The sequence below is a fragment of the Xenopus tropicalis genome, chromosome 8 (genome assembly GCF_000004195.4).
Source record: "Xenopus tropicalis strain Nigerian chromosome 8, UCB_Xtro_10.0, whole genome shotgun sequence".
NCBI lineage: Eukaryota > Metazoa > Chordata > Amphibia > Anura > Pipidae > Xenopus > Xenopus tropicalis.
Genome location: NC_030684.2, coordinates 54,046,301 through 54,068,289, shown reverse-complemented (window position 1 = coordinate 54,068,289; position 21,989 = coordinate 54,046,301). Strand labels below are relative to the sequence as shown.

Sequence of the window (21,989 nt, the reverse complement as noted above, 5' to 3'; positions counted from 1 at the left end):
CACAAGAAAGCAGAGAAATGTTAAGTTGTTAAAGTTGTACATAATTTACATGTACAAATTAGACACCCCATGGAAGTAACAAAAGAAAACTCTTTAGCTGGGTAATCAATGTATTCATCAAACATAGGGAAAGGTCAAACATGGGTTTTTATAAATTCATTTACAAGAAGCTTGCTTTGAAATTGAATTAGTTATCATTAAAATAGACTAATTAACTTAATATTCAGCCTTGTTTGTGAATGAATTCTAAGAATCGCATTTTCATTTTAATGAAGTTGGGAGCTAGTTATAAAAGCACATTTGTGTTGAAATTTACATCTCACAATCACTTTGTGTTCTACAATTAATGCAGACCAAGTTAATATTGATGCAGCGAAGAGAATGTGCTATGGTCAATTTGCATTTTGCCACTTCTAGTTAAAGCATGAATACAGATTAGATGGATATTAGTTAGTCATTCGAAAAATGGAATGTGTGAATGTAGCGAGAATTTCTGCAAATTGAAAAAGGCATTTTTGTGATAATAATGTAATAGAAATGGTATAGCATACATCTTTATTTAGATAACTTCCCTCTGTTCAGAAATGGATGGACTTCTGATTTCAGTTGTCCTAATATAACCATAGTTCAGGTCAGTTTGTCTGTATTGGAATCTATTTTCTTGTTCCTTGAATGCCATTGCCCCTCTACTTGACCTACATGACCTATTCATTAAGTTTGAAGAAGTGTCTTAACCTAAATTCATATTTTGTCTACTATTTACAAAACTTTTTAACAGTGGAAAATGAAAATGTCTCCAGTATTGATTGGATTTTCTATTAATATATACAGGTATGGAATTCCTTATCTGGAAACCTATTATCCAGAAAGCACCAAATTACGGGAATGCTATCTTCTATAGACTCCATTTTAATCAAATAGCTGTTTTTTTTTTTAATTATTTCCTGTTATAATAAAACAGTACCTCGCACTTGATCCCAACTAATATATAATTATTCCTTATTGGAAGAAACCAATCTTATTGGGTTTATTAAATGTCTTTTTAGCATACTTTAAGTATGGAGATCCAAATGACAGAAATACCCCTTATTCCCATACCTGTATATAGAGAGAACAAACAGCCTTTACATGCATTGCACCTTGGCAGCTGCCTACTTTACCTACCCTTAGTTCTGGCAATGCAATATATGCAACGTTTGTTAACTATATAATTCTAATAACACACAAACTATGTGTTATTGCCTCTGGCAACATAACTCTACCTTTGTACAGTACTTCTCTTTCTGAACCCTAAAGAAAAAAAAAAGTCTTTCATGTGTTACAACAATGAAAATAACACGTTTCAAGAGTATAAAACAAACCATACATCTTTTATTGGCAGATTAGACTTACAAAATAAGATAATGGTTGAACTATAATATATAATTTAAAAAGAATTATAATCTATCCTGATCTATCTCTCTCTCTCTCTCTCTCTCTCTCTCTCTCTCTCTATATATATATATACTGTATATGTGTATATAAATTTAGTTTATATTCAGAAATAAACAGTATGCTGTATTATAGCTTTCCCTTGTTCTGCTATATCATTCTTTTTTTTTTCTCTGTGTCTCTAAATGGAAATGTCCCCCATCTGCAAAAAATTATTTTAGGCTCTACATCTATTGAGAGATGCTGGGAGTTGTAGTTTGCAGCAGCTGAATAGGTTGCACACAGCCAACCTATACAATTCATTTTGATAGATCCCTTGGCACTTTCAACACTTGTAAGTTTAAATGGGCGCCCTTAATCGAGGCTTTCATCCTGAATTTGAGCTGTCTAAAGCTTTTTCTGTACCTTTTTATACTTCTAAGCATTTAAACAGAAATTTCGAAAACTAAACCTGCCACTTCGGCGAGCCGAAATGGAGGATATTCACGTTTAAAAGCCTTTCAGGATTGAGAGCATACTGAATATAAAAGGAAGCCAAGGGGAAAAGTAACACATTTTCTTAAATGTTTCCTTTCTTACTGATACAACCCAGTGGCATTAGACAGAGTACGAAAAGGAATTAGCTTCATAGACCAACTCATTTATTCGACCCATGATAAATGTAAAAAGACTCTAACACAAAAAAAGCTATTTCATTTTTACCAAATGTATACAACATGGTTATAATATGCAAGTTACCATAGCCCTCCATTATATATCCACTATCTATCCAGCAATACATTAAAGTACATTTACTGATTAAAGGAGAAGGAAAAGTAAAAACTAAGTAAGCGTTATCAAAAAGGTCTTTGTAAATGCAGCCATAAGCACTTAAGCACATAAGCACAGTAATGCTGCACCGAATTCTCTATCAAAAGAAACAGTTCTCTCCTCTCTTCCCTCTCCTGCTCCTCCTCCCACCAGAATGCTAAGAACTCCCGCCCCCTCCCTTAGTAATGTGTGATCGGAGCTATAACCACTAGACTGCAGGCAGGAAGCTACTTAAAATGGCAGTTGCTATCTTAAGCAAAGGGAGAGAGTTTCTAGAGCTGTTTACTCAGGTACGGTAATGGTTTCTGCAGAATAAATATATTGTTCTAGGTGGCACTAATGTGGTAAATCTATTGGCAGTAAAATGCTAAAATGACTTTCCATCTCCTTTAAAGCAAGTGCTTTATCTTTGATGGTAGAGGTGCAAGAAAATGTTCTAATAAAAGAAAACAGTGTCCTTTATAACTGCCTCCTAAATATGAACTTTACCTATCAATTCCCCTTTAAAGACTCCCCTAAATATAAAGAGGATGAGGGGATTATGTATCTTCTTGTGAAGTGACATTGTTATATCTTGTAAACATTTTACAACTTATCTAAGTGTCTTTTACTGTTGAACTGAAAAAGCTGGATGAGTTATGGTTACTCAAGATTACTCAAATCTAGTTCCTTAAGAAATAATACTACTAGTACCTACTACTACTAAATACTATCAGGACCTGGATGATAGTGATATCATCTAATATGAAGCTTTTCAGTTTATTCCTTCCTGTGAAATAGCAAGTATCAGTCCTACTGCCCCCTCGTTATCTATGGCAGCTAACCAAAATATAATTAGAGATGCTAAAGAAATTGCCAATGAGATTGCTACCTACCAGCACTTTGTCAGCCATCTTGCTATTATCTTACATGCAGTCATTGCATAGATTTGACTATGTTGTGTTACAACCTAATCAAACATGGGGAGGAAGGACATTCTTATTTGGTCCTCAGAAAATGAACTTACATTTTTGGAACAAAAACATAGTCCTCTAAAGGGAAACTAATCTAATCTGTTTAAATTTGACTCTGTTTTGAATTTTAATTCAGCAACTATCAAGTAATACTTCCAGAAAAGTTTAATGATGTATTAAACTATACTACAATGTATACTGCATCTAAGTAAGTATGGGTCGTTAAACTGTATAGATTGTCTTTTAAAATAAAGGACTTTCCTGAACTTGAAGAAGCTTAGAAAGCTTAGAAAGCTGTGTGTTGGAGTAGGTTTTGTCTGTCTTTTTTGGTTAAATAATCGGTACAGTGCAACACAGGAAAGACTAGGGCCAAAATGAGCTATATTACCTTCTCACTGAAAGCATCACCAAAGTGCAGGTGAAGATTTTTCATGCTTCTTCAATGGAAAAAAATCCTAAAATCTGAGATATTATGTAAGCCTTTGGCATGTTGGATGATTGCTCATTGTTGGTCTGAAATTTGATGTGGGGGTTTCTCTAGCATTTGATGATGTGAGGCTCCGCTAATTTCCGTGTTTCGCCATTGGCGGATTGTTTTGTGAAATGGATGAAAAAATTCACTGCGGAAAAATTTGCTGAGTGTAAAAATTGTCACAAGAATAGTCATGTGTCCAAAAATTGTCACAAGAATAGTCATGTGTCCAAAAATTGTCACAAGAATAGTCATGTGTCCAAAAATTGTTGCAAGAATAGTCACGGGCGTCAAAAGAATAGTCGCACGTCCAAATTGTCACAAGAATAGTCGCAGGCGTCAGAAAATAGTTGCACGTCCAAATTGTCACAAGAATAGTCGCAGGCGTCAAAAGAATAGTCGTGGGCCAAATTTTTTTTTCCGTGCGACATTTCCACCGTTTCGCGAATCTTTTGAAAAATTTGCAAATTTATTGGCGAAACGGGACAGTTTCGCTCATCACTATTAGGTAGTGAATATAATGTTTTCTATTTTCTATCTTTATCAGTTGAGGGTCTGCAATTGTCCAGTTGTTCATTCTTTCTGATAGCTCTTGCAATTAATGATGTATGACTGGTCTCTTTCTCTCTAGCAGTTAATTGCTTGTGACTAGCCTCTACATTTTTTTATAATTAAAGAAACTGCAGAGACCTGATTTAACATAGCCTCTGCTGAGGGCACAGTTTTGTTCACATTAGGCACATGGAATTATGGAAAAAACAAAGGAAAAGCATACTTTTCCTGTGAACTGATTAGGATGTTAACATACAGTATGAACAGGGCCTGATGTAAGCTTAAGGAAGACTAACAGGGGAGGAAGATGGGCTGCAGGCCAGAAAGCAGCCATCTTGTAACCAAAGATAATAAAAAACTGGGACATAACAAGCCTCCACTGACCTTGTAGTATCTTCATCAACAAACATACAAACCAATACCTAGAACATGAATACATAATACAAGCAATTAAGATATTAAAAGCTATATGGAAGAAGGGACCTTTTGTTACACCAACAGTGTGCAAGTTAGGTTACCATGGATCACATGATTTGGCCATCTATAAAATTATCAAAAAAAATATCAAATTACAGAGGGCATTCTTGCGTCCTTAGGATTTTCAGTATCTGAATAAGATATCTTTGATCAGATAACAATTAAAAATAGAGTTGTTTTTTTCCTAATGTTTGGGCAAAGGACTACCAAATTAATTAAGAGTGGTTGAGTCTGTAGCCAATGTCTGGCTATTTATGAATACCTTGAAGTGGTACATCATATTCACCTGCTGTGATCCCAAGGATTGTCAAGCTAAATCAGTTCTTTTCTTTTTGCCAAACATGTAGCAGGCATATGGGATTTTTAAAATAACTGTAAATGCTGTTAAATTCACCCTGTATATTATCTAAAATCATAAGATCTACATATCCTATAGCTAACGTGTTTGAATTAAAATTTTTCTAACTGAATATTTTAGTTTGGAAGCACAAGGTATTTTAAGACAATTCAGTGTATAATTACTAAACATAGTCTGTGATTTTCTACATAGGATAATCCATGGGGTTATAGAAATATTGAATATTTTATAACACAGCAAATACTTTCTGTGTAATTATGGTATGCTTGATCTAGACACAGTAATTTTTCTGTTAACCTTGCACTTTTTCTTTATGTGGCTGGAAACCGATGGAAAGGTAGATTTGAATACAGGCAGAAAATGTAAAACGCAATATACCAAATGTGGAGTGCGCATCAATAGGAAGGCAAAGTAGTTAAGAATATGATGAGCCAGCATTCTTGATGAAAAATATATAATAATTACTGACCGAAAAGCAAATAATGGACCAAGCTCAATTTAATAAGAAAACTTTATCTCATGGTTTATCTCCTGAAAATACTATTGAAGTCTGAGCTGAAATCTGGAATTGAATTTGGAGATAAGTTTTTCATCAAAGTATATCTGGCCCAGTATAAGGAATCAACTTTTTTTTAAATTCAGTCCTTCAAACTAGTTTTCAGGCAGCCTGAGTTCAGGCACTCTTCTTGGCCAGACATTTGTTTGGACCACCATAGCTATTTATAATATTAGAGGCTCAAAACATAAATAACAGTTACCTTGTAATGCTCTCAAGAAGATAAATGACAGTAAATAAACAACCACCCAAGACTCAATACCTTAATTCTACAAACACATTGAATGCACTAACTTCAGTTTTAACATGCAGTACTGTATGTGTATGGCATACTGGATTCCGCTGCAATAACTCCCACTACTCGGTTTTTATGAATGTAGTTTTAGGGGTTTATTGTGTACATGTGGACAAAAAAGAAGTGGACAATTTATAAGTTTGACTGGACAGCCTTAGGTGAGAAAACCTAATTAGGAAAATTGAAAAATCTGTGATAAGATTATAATAATTTATTAATAAGTAACAAAATGATTATCTAACATAGTTTATTTGTTGTAAACAATATCAAAAATATAATGGAATTTTTTACTGTTCTAACTACTGTTGTTTTCACTGGACCCCTCATAGTGGAGAAAACATTTATTGATATCAAATAAAAGTGTACATTCAGACCTGTCGTACTTTGTTGAATGTGTCCCTAAGAATAGAGCCCTTACCCTGAGCCTTAGAGACTACGAGTGAAAAAAAAGAGGCAGTTTTCTTTTTACATTTTGAGCAATGTCCTCACTTTTGATTGTTTTTTTTCCCCTATATGTCTATATAGGCTCATTTAAAATCTGAAAATTTATCAATGTCAGTTGGGGCTTACCATTGGTAAATTTGGCTTGCTCATCTACAGTACATAGCCCTTTAAACTCTAGTTCATTAAAGATTTCTATTTATGTTTTTTTTTAATATTACAGATGAGCACAATAAAGATGCTGCGGTCCAGACTTAATGGCATTTTATTCAAGCTGACATTTGATGAACACATAAGCAACATCAAGCCCGATATAATAGCTGTAACACTAGCATGTGAAGAGCTAAAGAAAAGTGAAAGTTTTAAGAAGATTGTGGAGCTTGTACTACTGGTGGGAAACTATATGAATTCAGGATCCAGAAATGCCCAGTCTTTGGGCTTTAATGTCAGCTTTCTGTGCAAGGTAAGGTTTAAAACTCAAGTCTCAGGTTTACACAGCATAACTTTATTTTCTTTAAAGAATAGTTTTATTTATACAGCTTGTTTTAATCACTTACCGTAGCACACAGATCTATTACAGAAATATCTGTCAAATTGGAATATACATGAAGCAGATTATACTGATGCTCATTTAAGTGGCTATGTGTATGTGTGTGTAAGAAAAAGCATGCAGTTTAGAACTGATTCAGCATTATTGTGTGTAAGAAAAAGCATGCAGTTTAGAACTGATTCAGCATTATTGTGTGTAAGAAAAAGCATGCAGTTTAGAACTGATTCAGCATTATTGTGTGTAAGAAAAAGCATGCAGTTTAGAACCGATTCAGCATTATTCATCATAAAAATGAGCCTAATAAAACCCTTTCATCTATATTCAAAACTTAGGGTCAAATACATTGGGTGTAGAATAGATTTCTAAACTTGGTACAGTACCTCTGGCATCACTATTGGCTTTTCAGAAAGGCTTTATGCTAGCTTATGGCAGCAATGCATTTACCCAGTAACAGCTTCATACTGAGGAAATTAGTCCAGCAACCTCTGGCTCTAATTCTTTGGGGGTCTTTTAATGTATATTATTTCAATTTGAATCAAATGTGAAGAAAAAAAAGTCACCTCCCCCATGTAAACCCAGGCTTGTTTTGCTGATTGTTTATATTATATGGTAAATATTAAAAATGGCACAAAGAAAAGAAGGCGTTTTAGCATGTCTTGCATCTTTGTTTTGCATAATGAATAATTCAGAAGCAAATTATTTAGGTATGTACGTTTTCTTTATTTATATATTTATTATGACAACATCATTTTTGACAGTATTTTTTTATGATTTACCTTACAAGTAAATGCTTTTTGGCAACTCAATTATTAAAAGCTCCAATAATCTGAGCTGATTTGAAATAAAAGTGCATCACTTTTGTGTCAACAAAGAAAATGAAGTCTCGGCTAGGAAAAAAAAAGGGCGCCTACTTCCTACAAAACTGTAATTATGAATGGCACTGCAAAATTAAAGGCATAAGTGAAATTGAAAAGCGAAAGCTTTCACATAATTAAACCAGTAGTCACTGGTTATTTCTGTGAGAGCGGCAGTCAGATGCAGTTAATCTGAGCTACTTTGTGGCCTTATTTTATTTTTTTTTTGCTTTGGATTAAAGGGAGATTGTGGATTAAGAGGCACATTATAAATAATGGCTACAAGATTGGTTACCAGAGGCCAAAAATTTCCCTGTCCTTGTCTTAATCAAGGGTGAATTAAACTGGTTTAGGTGCATATGGAACATTAACCCTTTGGGAATCTAACATGTATATCATGTTTCCTGATTAACTGGCTACACTTGTTAATACTCAGAAAAGAGTGTGTTACTTCAACTTCTTGGTTTGGGGTATGTATTGTCATAATTTATATTGTTATTGATGTTGGTGCATAGACTCTTTTCATGGGTACTGGAAGACTTCAACAAGGAACTCCTCTGGTTTATGAAGAGGATCTCAGTAAGAACACCTGGAATTATCAGTATTGCCGAGATAAATTGTATTTTAATAAAATTCATATATTTAGAGTATTTGGATTAAAAGTGGTCATGGATTAAGAATGAATTACAAAAATAAATAAAGGTTATAACTCCCCTTCAGCCCAGTCTAACCCAATTCCTTCCATCTTTCACAGATGTATATGGAGGTTAACTTGGTACTGATTAAACTGACTAGTGTATTTGTTTGAATCCACATCCTGCATGACTAGTTAGCAATTATGCTAGATGCATGCTGCATGGCTGCCTAGAAATTAGTTCAGTCTGCAGTCTTTGGTATTAAAGAGGCGAGGTGGCAACTCTAATAGCAACTGCCTAACACCAGCAGATTTTGGCCCAACAATGGTCTTTGAAGCATCTTCAGCCTGAACTCCACCTGTCACTGCTAGTGATAGGCGTTTGCCATTTAAAACTATGGTGGGCTCTCCACACAGTGGCATTTATCTGCTGGCAGAAGTGCACATAGTGCTCCATGGGCCTATTTCTTTGCTGTTTGCTGATTTCCCCTTTGTTTGCTAAAAAACATTACAGCACCAAATGAACAAAATCCTTCTTACTTACATTATTAAGAGTTCATGTAAAAGAATTTCACACCGCGAGGAAACAACTTCCTTAGATAATTTATACAGTCGCCTTTGCATAATCAAAACACTTTGCCGTATACTAAAAAATGTGGCATGCAGTCATCAGCATATAGATTAAAAGTGTAATGTCTCTTTGGATTAAAGTGGTTAGAGGGAGACTGCATAATGGGCACATAAAGCCCTTTAGCAAACATTTGCCTACAGGTCTATCTAACGTACATGACAGCAGGTATATCAGCTCTATGAAACTAGAATAATCATTTTTTAATATATAAAAACCTACACATGCAGTTGCAGAGTTTTTGGACTGGCACTTCTGTATTTCCATGTAACACTGATAATGGCCCAGAGCAAAGAGAGCTTACACAACAGATTATGTCAGACTAATAAAAAGAGAAAATATGGTAGGAAGATTGTTGTTTTAAGCATTGAATTCCTTTTTACTGGCTTTTATAGAAACCCTATACAGGTATGACACCTGTTATCCAGATTTCTCGGGACCTGGGGTTTTCTGGATAAGGGTTCTTTCTGTAATTTGGATCTCCATAACTTAATGTTGTTAAAAATCATTTAAATATTGAACCCAACAGGATTGTTCTACCCCCAATGAGTAATTGTATCTTAGTTGAGATTAAGTACAAAGTACTGTTTTATGATTACAGAGAGAAAGGAAATGATTTTTTAAAATTATAATTATTTGCTTATAATGGAGTTTATGGGAGATGGCTTTTCCGTAGTTCAGAACTTTCTGGATAATGGGTTTCCGGATAAGGGATCCCATACCTGTATAACAGAAAACTCCCTAATTGTATGTAAGCATGCAGAGGTCTGTTGAAATGTGTTGAGAAATTTAATATGAAAACACATGGTTGAATGTGTCAAACAGGTTTCTCAAAGGAAATAAGAACCTGTCACGGTCAGTATCCCAAAACTCAGAACAGGCTCCAAGGGTCCGATCTCGGCTCACGCTTCTGCCTATAACCGCCGCCTTTCACGTCAGGAGGAGCCCTTCGCTACTCGGATGCCGCCAGGTCTTATTGTGAGAGACCCAAGGAGAGAGTTCTGAGCAAGCACGGGAACCAATCGTATGACAGGTAGATGGGGAACACTTCAGAGTGGTCAGGGGAGGCCGGAGTCAGCAACGATCAAGCAGCGCAGTACAGAATCAGAATCCAAGAGAATAGTCAGACAGGCAGAGGTCGGTTCAGGCAGCAGACAAGGAGGGTCAAAAACAGGCAAAAGGTCAATACAGGCAGCAGGCAAGAGAGGTCAGGAACAGGCAAGGTCAAGAACACAGCAGAACAGCAGGATAATCGCACCCAGGAAGTAACCAGAGGTAAAACCTACGTTGGGCAATAGTTTCCATTCAGTGAGCGCTTAAATATTTGAATTTTGGCGCCGAAATGACGTCATGCGCATAAACAGCAGAGCGAGGCGCGCGCGCGCGCCTAGAAGGCATCGGCGGGCGTCCCCGCACCGGAGGAGGCGGCGGGCGTCCCCGTCGCCCCACTAGACCACCAGGTATTGTTACAGAACCTTTACTGATAAGATTCATATTGTTCCAACCAGCCCCCAGGAATAGAAAATAACAGTTTACATACTGATCTACCCAATTACACATAAAATAATTCTCTATTGTCAGAATATGCTATTTTGTAGGCTTGTACCTAGATCTGTTCTAGCAAGAAAAGGGACAGTTGGAGGCGATAAAGATGAAGGTACTATTGTAGTACAAGTAAGGCACATGTTATTCAGGATGCTCGAGACCTGGGGTTTCTTTAATTTGGATCTCCATACCTTAAGACTATTAAAAAATTATTTAAACTTAAATTAAACCCAATAGGATTGTTTTTCTCCAATAAGGATTAAAACTGGCCTTACACGTGCCAATATTATTGTACAAAACTAGGTTTCATACAATATTCAGTGCATGTATGTTAGATTGATGAGGTGACCGATATTGCAAAAGCCTTGGATATTGGTTTATTTATCGATCGGCAGGAAAGAAATTCAATGGTGCCTGAGCAAAAGCAAGTGTTTAGGGATGAATTGGCAGATAGGGGTAGAATTCCTATTGTTTCTTCCTTCATATCTGACGATTCCGCACTGAACGTTAGAGGAGGGTACAAGTGATCTTTCCTGTGACCATCTGATAATCCGGAATTGTAACGTGTACGGCCACCTTAATTCTGTCTTAACTGGGATCAAGTACAAGGTACTGTCTTATTATAACAGAGAAAAAAGAAATAATTTTTAAAAATGCAAATTATTTGATTAAAATTGAGTCTATGGGTGTTGGCCTTCCTGTAATTCTGAACTTTTTGTATAGAATAGCAATAGTCTGAAACAGAGTCAGCAATGATTGTGTGGAATTATACTGTCTAGGACTACTAACTAGCAGGCTGCAGAAGCATTTACTGTAGATAAAGCTAACAGTTTTCTTTGTTGATAGCCAGGAATTGAAGGACTACAAAGCTTACTCTTTGACCCTATGTGTTGTTTATGTCACTGCCATCAGAATGATCAGCATATTAGGAAGATTTTGATAACCCTCAATAAAAGGTCCAACTCTTAAAGCCGCAAAGTAACATTGAGAGACAATATATTCATATGTATGGAAGACACAGCAAAAAAAAAAATCTTCAGATAGGTAAATCAAATATGGAAGCTGTATTTCACAGGCCTTGAATTGAAACATAAGACAGATCACTACATTCCAGTGTTAACACTTGAATTTTAAAGTAGGCAGAATTTGAAAAATCTATTGAGAGTTTCACTATGAAAGCTTCTTCAGCCTTTTACCTTCTCTGAGACACACCAGGCCTCTATCTGTCATCTGTCTGTCAAACACACATTACAGCTCAGCCCGCTGTTCTGACATGTTTTACTTGAGGTAGACTCAAAGGAACGCAGACAGACCTTCTGCCAAACTTCACATGAAATAAAAGCAATCTGCAGGGAAATACCATCATGTAGCAATAGTTGGCTTAAAGAAAAGAGATTAGGTTTTTTTTTTTTTAAAATGTTGTATTCACTGTACAGGCGCATGATAATCTTCTGGGAAATGCAGTTTCTTTTAGTAAAGCACTTGCCATTAGGAAATAATTGTAAACATTTGCATTGAAGATCTGGAGCAACAGAACTCATCAGAACTAGTGGACTACGTGACTCATTTCAAAGCAGGGCAGGCATTCTTCCTGCATACGATTCCTCTCTTGTGTAATTTAGTTGCCGGCACATTACTATTTCTATTATTTGTTATTATGATTATTATTATTAGTCTGCTCTGTGCCTGGGAATTGTTTTTGAAGACAGAAGACAGAGTATTAAAGTAATTGTTAATGTGATATTTTCATACAAAGCAGCTAAGCAACATCAGGTTTAAAGGATACACACTAAATGCTGAATGTCTGATGTTACTTAAAGTAAAGAAAAACGTCAGGTGTATACGAGTGGGAGGAGGTGTGGGGGATGATGTTTTTTTAATGTATTTTTTATATAAGATGCCTGAGGGTACATTACATACAGGAATCGTTAGTTAAGATCTTTCTTGTGATGTTTAAGTATAAACAGGGGTGCTGTACAGAGGAAGTGAAAATATTCCTGGGATTTGCTGAGCAGTGTTAACAAAAGAGATAAAATCCTACATTCAGGACAACTGAAGGAGACTCAATATAAGAAAATAATGAAATAAGAGGTGTAAGATTCGGTAAAATCTGCTAGATGGAAAGATATGCTACTAGTGTAACAGATTTTGTCCCAGCTTGTTCCTTTCTACTCCAGGCTCTCTATATTCCTAGATGGGTTTATTAGTGGAGTAAGGATGCTAAATTGGACCTTAAAACTTGGAGGGGTTGTTCACCTTGAATTAACTTATATGTTGTAGAGAGTGCTATTAATATGTTGTAGAGAGTGCTTTTGTGAGACAATTTGTAATTGGTCTCCATTGTATTTTTTATGGCTTTTAAATTATTGATCTTTTTGTTCAGCAGCTCCCAGTTTTGAATTTTAGCAGCAATCTAGTTACAAGGGTCCAAATTACCCAAGCAACCAGGCAGTGGTTTGAGTGAGAAACTGGAATATGAATAGAAGAGAAAAGCTAATAAATAATGATAATGATAAAATTATAGCCTGAACGGGCAATGGTTTTGGCTGCCAGGGTCAGTGACCTTCATTTGAAAGCTGGAGAAAATCAGAAAAGGAAAGCCAATAGCTCAAGAAGGATGACAAATGAAGACCAATTGAATTGAATAATTAATCTATAACAAGTTACTGTAAAGGAAAACCATCCTTTAAAGCATCTGCTAAGCTAGGGAAGCAACTAGAAACTGATAAAGGAGCACTACTAATTTTATTAACTTTTGTTTTGTAACTTAACCATAAAGTAAGAAGAAGTTGAATTAGTGGTTCAATCAGAGGCTCGCAGTTCTTGTTAACTTTCTATAGTATAACACTCAATTAACATAAGAAGTAAATATTTAGCTTGCCCAACAGCACCTTAACTTGCTTTTACCCTACCTGCGCTGAGAACAAAAAGTGCCCTCCATTTCTCAGAACACCTCTATAACTTTTAGGTGGACTGCAGAAACACCCTATTTCAACCAAGGGCTCTCTACAAATCCTAGAATAATTAACTTGATGTAGATCCTTGCTATTTAAAAGGTAATAATTACCTTTCAGAATGTCCAAACAGCAACTGTGAGTATTGCCCATTCACTGCAGAACTTTTGGGTTCCCCCTCTGTAGCAAACTCACCAACAATACAGAAGAAAACTTTATCTAAAATTCTACAATTTCCCACCAGGCCACTTTAGTGAATTTTAGCTATTCTGACTCCCTTTTCCATTAGAATAAAGTGTGTTGAGATGTCAAACAGTTTCCATCATCTGAAGGCATTTATGAAACTTACATATTTGTAGACACTTTAAGACATACTACATTTTTCTTATTAATGCTTTTGCTCTAGTGGACAAACCCACAGAACTGGATTATAAATCAATTTGGTTCCATCTACTGGAGGCAGAATAATAAATAAGTTAAACAACATGTTAATGAATGAGCAAGAAAGAGCACAATTTCTTCCAATTTGTTTGAATAGCAATTGTGAAATAATATGTCTTTCAGTTTAAAGTATTCATACAATGAGATAAATGGTTTTCTTACAATTTATTTGTGAGAAGTCATTTGAAATTAATATGCACACTACATTTTTATGAACTGAATAAAGCAATAATGCACGTAAATACAAGATAATGTAATAGTTAATTGGTAAACATCGCTTTTTTTCCACTCTTGGCATTCAGTCAACAGATGATTAAAGATATATGATGACTGGTTTGACTTAATATCTCTGTGTTCACATAGAATTTTCCTGTTTTCTGGATTTTATGTTTTTTTATGAGTTTGGTAGTTAGTTTTTGGAGGACACAGAATATTAGTCATTGCCCTTTGTACTAAGGGTCGCTTTTCCCTTTTGTTGCAAAACAGTTAACTGGGCTTTTTTTAACTGATACCACAGATTTTTAAATTTGATTGCTAGAAGAAAAGGATGTGAGAACTCATATATCACAGAAGAACTTATGCAATTTCAAGATTAGAAGAGGTCAAAGAGTAGATGATTCATGGGCTATTCTTGAGCCATGGTGAACAAGAAAGATTATTGTACTGAAGTCCTGAGATTAAATGAACCACATGAGAATTTGTATTCCTTATTGATATCATAGTTGTTCACTTTAACCAAACTGTGATGTGGTGATTAATACCAAGGAGCCTTTATACTGATAGGACCTTTTGAAATTCTTAGCAATAAAAGTAGTAACATGAGATACAGATGTGACAGTTTAGTTTAAAGCTAACAGCTTTAGCAAGCCACTAAGGAAAAGACTCTTCACTCACCTGTGCCTAAGTTAAACAATAATTCTGCTTCTTATTGTGTGATCTATTATTCTGATTTTGATTTACAGTGTATCTCTGGAAGCTTCATATGTCTGTTTGGGTTTGTGGGTTTGTGACATCACTACACGTAGTCTTATAAACATTCAAAAGACAGAGGCTATAAGAATCTTCCAATGAGAATCATGCCTAATTTGTGTAAATCTGGTTCTATGTTCTTTGTAGCTGCAACTGGAGTTGGAGACAATAAATACAGGTTTTCTAGCACTAAACAAACATTGTCCCCCATCCCATGTTTGATTACAGTGTAATATAAAGAAGGTCAAAATTACACAACTATCTCCATACTAAAGCAAAATGACCAACAAAGCTCTGGTTAACAAAAGTTTAGTGAATTATCTTGCATCCAAAAGTTTTTGATCAATGGTATAATGGGACAGTTCAATGCAGGTTTAGATCTTCTTTAAATTATGAAGAGCCAAAAAGCACATTATTTCCTCAAACATCTCTTTATACAGAAGGGGTGCCCTAATATTCCTAAATAGAAGACTACTTATGATTGGGATTAAACACTCTCTAACATTGTCCCACTGTGTCCCCTAGTTCTCTACATAAATGGAATAAAAATGTATTCTTTTGACCAAAAACTATATCCTGGAGTGTACCCCCTTTAATGAATTTGCTATACTTTTAAATTTAAGGTGAAAATAAGGTCCCACTGTTAAATAAGGGATTGCCCTTAGTCCAGAGCATGAAGTCTATGTTCTGGTGCAGGTGCTTGCATCTCTGTTCCACAACTAGCGTAAGGATGCTGACGTCATTGGACTGGTTTGAGGGCCGGTTTGGGTTCAATTAAGTTTGTGCTTGGTGTGAATATTTAATTATTTAAAGCTTCCACTTATGTAAATGCAGTTGTTTGATTGTAGTTCTACCGTCCTAGAACATAGTCTGCTCCTAAGCAAATTGTTGCTAATTACTTACTTTTGCTGGACTCTTGACCTGTTTTCTGACTAATCCTGGCCCCTGCCTGCCATAACATGTTCCTGAACTTGCCAACAATTCTTATTTATTGTTACAACACTTTTGGCCTGACTTCCAAGTGCCAGACTTTTCTGTGTTTCTGTTTTGTTTGCTCCCCATCATCTGCTTCCAACTTTGTTCTGAGAGTTATTAAAATCTTTAATGTAAAAGCTCTGTAGAATTCTCTCAGAGAATGTAAGAAGTCTCTGCCCCTGCCATAGTTCTCATTAGTTAGAAAAAATATTTAAGATTTAAGTATTAACCAGCAGGGTTGAATCCAATTAGTTTGATGTGAATAGTATATAAAACAGTGGTCTATGCAATTATTGAGAGTTTTCAAGGCGATGTCATTAGTTAAGCAGTCTGAATAAAAATCCAAGCAGGTTTTCGACCTCACACTAAAATGAGGGTACACTGAAATGTTTTTCCTGAATAACATGGAGACCAGTTTAAGTTCTATTCACAAATAGACCCTTAGTTTTTTTAATACATGCGGTCAACTGGCTCTAACATTCATTACACATATTTAGTTCAGAATTCCTGATGAAAACTAGTGATGAGCGAATCTCTCCCGTTTGGCCAAAAATTTGCAAAACTTTGGAAAATTTTGTGAAATGGTGCAAATGTGGAAAATGTTGTGCATCAAAAGAAATGTCGCACATGTAAAAGAAATATTTTTTGATGCACATCATTTTGTTTGACGCATGCAAAAATTTGTCCATCAAATTTCTCCGCAGCAAATTCTTGTGCCCGTTTTGCAAAAAAATCTGCCAATGGTGAAATGCGGAATCCATGCCTGGCAAAAAAATTCGCTCAACACTAATGAAAAGCAGGTCTAGCTTGCTCTCCTTTAGAAACCTCTGGTTTTCATATGGATGTTTCAGATATGTATGGCATATCTGAGTTCATCACCAGATTGGTCATCATTTATGCAGAAAAATCAGTCATTTTGCTATACCAAACAGATATTGTCATAACAGATGATAAAGAAAGCACTGCAAATAATTTGTGAACATGGCTGCACATGCAGGTGCTCTAAAATTGATTGCACATGTCGACACAACTAATTATATTCAAATCAAACTTCTGCACTTTCACATTGTTGCCAATATGCCCAAGCTGCCTCTTCCGATGAAAGGTGCACAGTTGTGCCTACTGGTATTGAAGAACCACAAGTTGCATCTACAGCTTTATGCCTAGTTAATCAATAGAGATGTAGCGAACTGTTCGCCGGCGAACTAATTCGCGCGAACATCGGGTGTTCGCGTTCGCGAAAATTCGCGGACTTTTGCCGATGTTCGCCACTTTGGGTTCGCCGCGGTTTTTTTTGGCGCCGCGTTTTTTTGCCTTGGTTTTCCCGCCGCGTTTTTCCGCCGCTTTTTATCGCCTATGCATATACATAGGAATAGCTTGCGTTTTTTTTGGCGTTATTTTTTTGCGGTTTTTTTTGCGTTATTTTTTGGCGGGTTTTTTTTTGGCGCTTTTTTTTGGCGTTTTTTTTACAAGTATTTTTCTGAGAAGTTTTTGCCCTTGATCCCCCTCCTGCATGCCACTGTCCAGGTCGTGGCACCCTTTAAACAACTTTAAAATCATTTTTCTGGCCAGAAATGGCTTTTCTAGGTTTTAAAGTTCGCCTTCCCATTGAAGTCTATGGGGTTCGCAAAGTTCGCGAATATTCGCGAGTTTTGGCGAAAGTCCGCGAACGGGTTCGCGAACATTTTTGCGCGGGTTCGCTACATCCCTATTAATCAATACAAATGCCAATTTGAACAAGAATTCCAGAAATGATGTAACCCCCACTCTAAGAATTCTAGACACAGCTTGCTGACCTGATTGGTCAAAACACAACTGTGTTTGTTTCAATGCATCGGATATATCTATGGCAGGTGCAACTCTGTGTGGGGCCACAATTATGCTAAAAATATGAGAGAGCACTGCCCAAAAATGTGCTAATCATTGAAAAGATTTGCAAAATGGCAAAAAAACCAACAAAACAGCAAAAATGTCAGGCGGCAAAAAAACCCAAAATTACACGTACAGCTGTCACTCCCCCCCCCCACGTAATTTTTTTTTTTTAACATGTATAACAATTTTTGTGACACACGCACATTTTTACAGTGCAGATTTTTGCACCCATTACGTGAAATTACCCGCCAATTCACTGCAAATCCATGCCTTGCAAATAATTTTGCTCATCAGTAATCCCTATAGTTTTTTGGGGATATGGCAAATATGCCAAACTGGATGTAACTTAACGTTAGCCTTTAAAAAAGAACCAAGGGGCATAAAAGGATACTATAAATTAGTGGAATTTATCATCTCTTTTTGTACAGTACAGATATCGGACCCTTTATCCGGAAACCCATTATCCAGAAAGTTTCGAATTACAGAGAGACCATCTCCCATAGACTCCATTTTAATCAAAGAATTCACATTTTTGAAAATGGTTCCCTTTTTCTGTGTAATAATAAAACAGAACCTTGTATTTGATCCCAACTAAGATACAATTAATCCTTATTGGAACCAAAACAATCCTATTGGGTTTATTTCATATTTAAATTATTTTTCTTATAGACTTAAAGTAGGAGATCCAAATTATGGAAAGACCCCTTATCCGGAAAACCCCAGGTCCCGAGCATTCTGGATACTGGGTCCCATACCTGTACTGTGCATTGGTTATATATATACCAGAAAGGCAATTTTTTTTTTTTTATTGACAGTTTTTTTTGCATATACAAGGGTAACAGTCAAGCTTTACATTATAAGTAGATGTATCTCAAATATTGAATGTGTCTGTATGTGTTAAGACATAAAGTCACAGGGAGAGAGAGCATAAAGAGAGAAGGAAGTGAAGTAGGAAGAAAGAGAAGGGAAGAGAACAAGGGAGAGGGAGAAAAAAAAAATAAATTATAGAACACAAATAATATATATTATTAGCTATTATTCCAGGTTATCCACCTCAGTAAAGTTCTTCCATGAGTCCCATTTCTTATGGTGGTTACGTAAAGACAATTCTTTTTTAATTTCTTTTTTTTAATATAAAATATTTGTGTGATCACATATTTTCACTGAAATGTTACTTATCCCCCTTGGGATTGGGAATGATTTTATTTTATTGTTATAGTCCAATGCCTCTGTGAACTCAACCACCTGAGAGGTCAAAGACAGAGCTGAAAGGGACCAGAAAACTCTATCACTGAGAAGGTATAAATGATTCATGAATGAAAGGAGATCACAGTCTCTACGGGGGATTCAATGTATCATCTCCCTGACCTTTGTCAAGGAAGGAGAGTCATAGCTGTGTGTGACTGGAGTGTGTGTCTCTCTTGGCATACATAAACATACAAAGACACAAAAATATATATACATTTGTGCATTAAGAATAAAATGGCTGTCCTTCATGGTACTGGTAACTTCAAGGGTCATTTAAGTCATACTAATGTATAAGATGTACAGTGGCAATATTATGCCCTGTATAAAAGCCTTTTGCACTACTATTTGCCCTTACCTGGCCACTTCTTAAATTTCCCCATTAGTATGACTCACACACACAACATTTTTAGGTTGAAAAGGCTGCAGCCCAATCACTTAACAGCAATTCACTCTTCAAACAGTGTAAAACCTTACATTTAACAGCCAATTAATAACACCAGTAAACAACATAAACTAACTAATGTTACCAAGTTAGCCGCTGAAGACTGCATTAGTGGCAGACAAATTCTATCCCAGCACTTTCACAGCCCAGAGGCTAATCCTTACCCTTTATCTTAAAAAACACACATTCACTTCTAACCAATTTTTGGCTTCAATTTCTAGCCTCAGGCTTAACCTTCCACTCACACTCTTACCTTGTGTCCTTCAGTTGTCCCTTTACCCCCTGGCTGTGTCTGACCATGATTTCCCTGCATGTTCTTGCTTAATCCCCTCTGGCTAACTATACTGAAGAGAGGGAGGGTGAGTGCTTCTAAGATAAAATGGTATCAATTAAATCTTACCCACCCCCAGCTAATCAACATTGACATTACAATTCCCGTAATCACCCAAAACAGAAAAGCGTTTCCTGCCCAAAGCTGTTGAACACAATCTAGTGGTTTATTACATATCTCTGCACTTTCAGTGTTAATGTTTTTAGGTATGCTCCCATAGTATTTAACATGTTCTAGCATGGGTTTGTTCCTGACTTCTTCCATTGTGCCAAAACACACTGGCATCCTAACTATGTTTTGATGGAACTGACTTAAATGTGTACCCCAGGTAGGAAAATTAAGTTGTTAGGTCCTCTAAAACATGAACTGATCTGAATGGTAAAACAGTCCATAGAGTATCAGTACAAGCCATAATATAAATAAGGCACAGTAATGAATTAAATATACTTAGAAGAAAACCTTTTTTGTGGGTAGTTTGAATTTGAGAACACGTGGTATCTTTTGGAACTGCTCACAGGGGTATTGTAATATCCAAATCCCAACTTGTTTGTTGTGTTGCAGTTACAGCTAGGTTTGATTCTGCCCACAAAACCAATTCAAAGACTATACAGGTATGGGATCCCTTATCCGGAAACCCGATATCCAGAAAGCTCCGAATTATGGAAAGGCTGTCTCCCATAGAATCCATTTTAATCAAATAATTCAGATTTTTAAAATTGATTTCCTTTTTCTCTGTAAAAATAAAACAGTACCTTGTATTTGATACCAGCTAAGATATAATTAATCCTTACTGGATGCAAAACAATCCTATTGGGTTTAATTAATGTTTTAATGATTTTTTAGTAGACTTATGTTATGAAGATCCAAATTACGGAAAGACCCCTTATGCGGAATACCCTTGGTCCCGTGCATTCTGGATAACGGGTCCTATACCTGTACTTATTCTCAGATCAGCTAGAGGTAATCCACCTGCAGTTTATTATAAAGGCACTTGAAGAAAGTTTGCACTGAATTAATTTGGTAAATGGGTAAAAAATGCTTAGAATAGCCATAGATAGCAGAATAAAAATCAGGGAGAGATAAGGCCTACATAATACTGTCCCACTATGCCCTTAGTTCTCTAAAGAAGTTGATCAAAAACTTAATTACAAATATGAAAGATCTCACCAATGAGAATTCTGCTGACCAAAAACGTAATTAAAGAGGCAAAAGAACTTACCTTTGAATTGCTTTTACCGGCACTTTGTCAGTCATCTTGCTGTTATCTTACTTAAGGAAATGATTGTGTGATTGTGGCTTTACTATATTACGCTGTAATGAAACATCAGGAGGTAGGACATACTGCTGCTTAGTGTTCTGTGATTGAAAAACTGTGTTAAAAGCTTCCAGCTCCAGTTGCAGGAACAAAGAATACAGAATGAGATTTACACAGATTAGATGAGATTCTCATTGCCTTAGAACTGGAGAATAGTCGTATCGATCAACATTGCATCAAGAATATAACCCTAATGTTGTTGGACAACATGCTTTAAGCTTCCATAAAATGTTCAAGTATGCTGGGATCTGCAGTCCAGCAACAACTGAGTAAAGTGTAGTAAACACCACCTTATCTTACAGTGAGAGAAATAGAACACAATATATATCAACACTAAAGTATTAGGTAACATTGCCTTACTTACTTCATCATTGTGGATACAGTGTAGATCTTACACAAAACCAAATGATTGAAATCACAAATTAACTATAAAGCAGCATAAAAAAAAAAATATTGCACACTATGGAAAAAGTTGCTGCAAAAAAAGGCCCGTTGACTTCAATGTGTTATAGAACAGATCATCACTATGATTTTGCCTTTGGTTATCATTAAAGTATTTTGCTGCGATTAAAAATGGATTGATCGTAAATGTTATAATTTTTGGCTCCACCCTTTAGTTAAAAGCTATTTTTAAAATTCCCCCTCCCCCACACCATACCCCTAGGCAATGAGCCCAGTGGACACACAAATGGCCCCTGTGGGCACCCAGAAAAGCAGCAGACGTGGAAATCACATGTCTGCTGCTGTCTTTTCAATACCGACCTAAAACAACTTTGGAGAAGTGATACTACTGTATTCATAATTAGTCAAATCTGCAAATTTGTTGGAAAAACCGTGGCAACAATTTCCCTACAAAAAAATTTGCAAAAAAAATGCCCATTGACTT

At 36.0% G+C, this 21,989-nt stretch overlaps 1 protein-coding gene across 2 annotated transcripts in view; it reads left to right on the top strand.

The window, feature by feature from the left end:
* Positions 1-21,989, top strand: part of diaph2 (diaphanous related formin 2) — a 760,530-nt gene that overhangs the window by 402,445 nt on the left and 336,096 nt on the right. For both annotated transcript variants that reach the window (XM_031890756.1, XM_031890755.1), the window contains one exon: positions 6,569-6,808. In XM_031890756.1, coding sequence (XP_031746616.1) covers positions 6,569-6,808 — 240 coding nt within the window. The remainder of the gene's footprint in view (positions 1-6,568; positions 6,809-21,989) is intronic.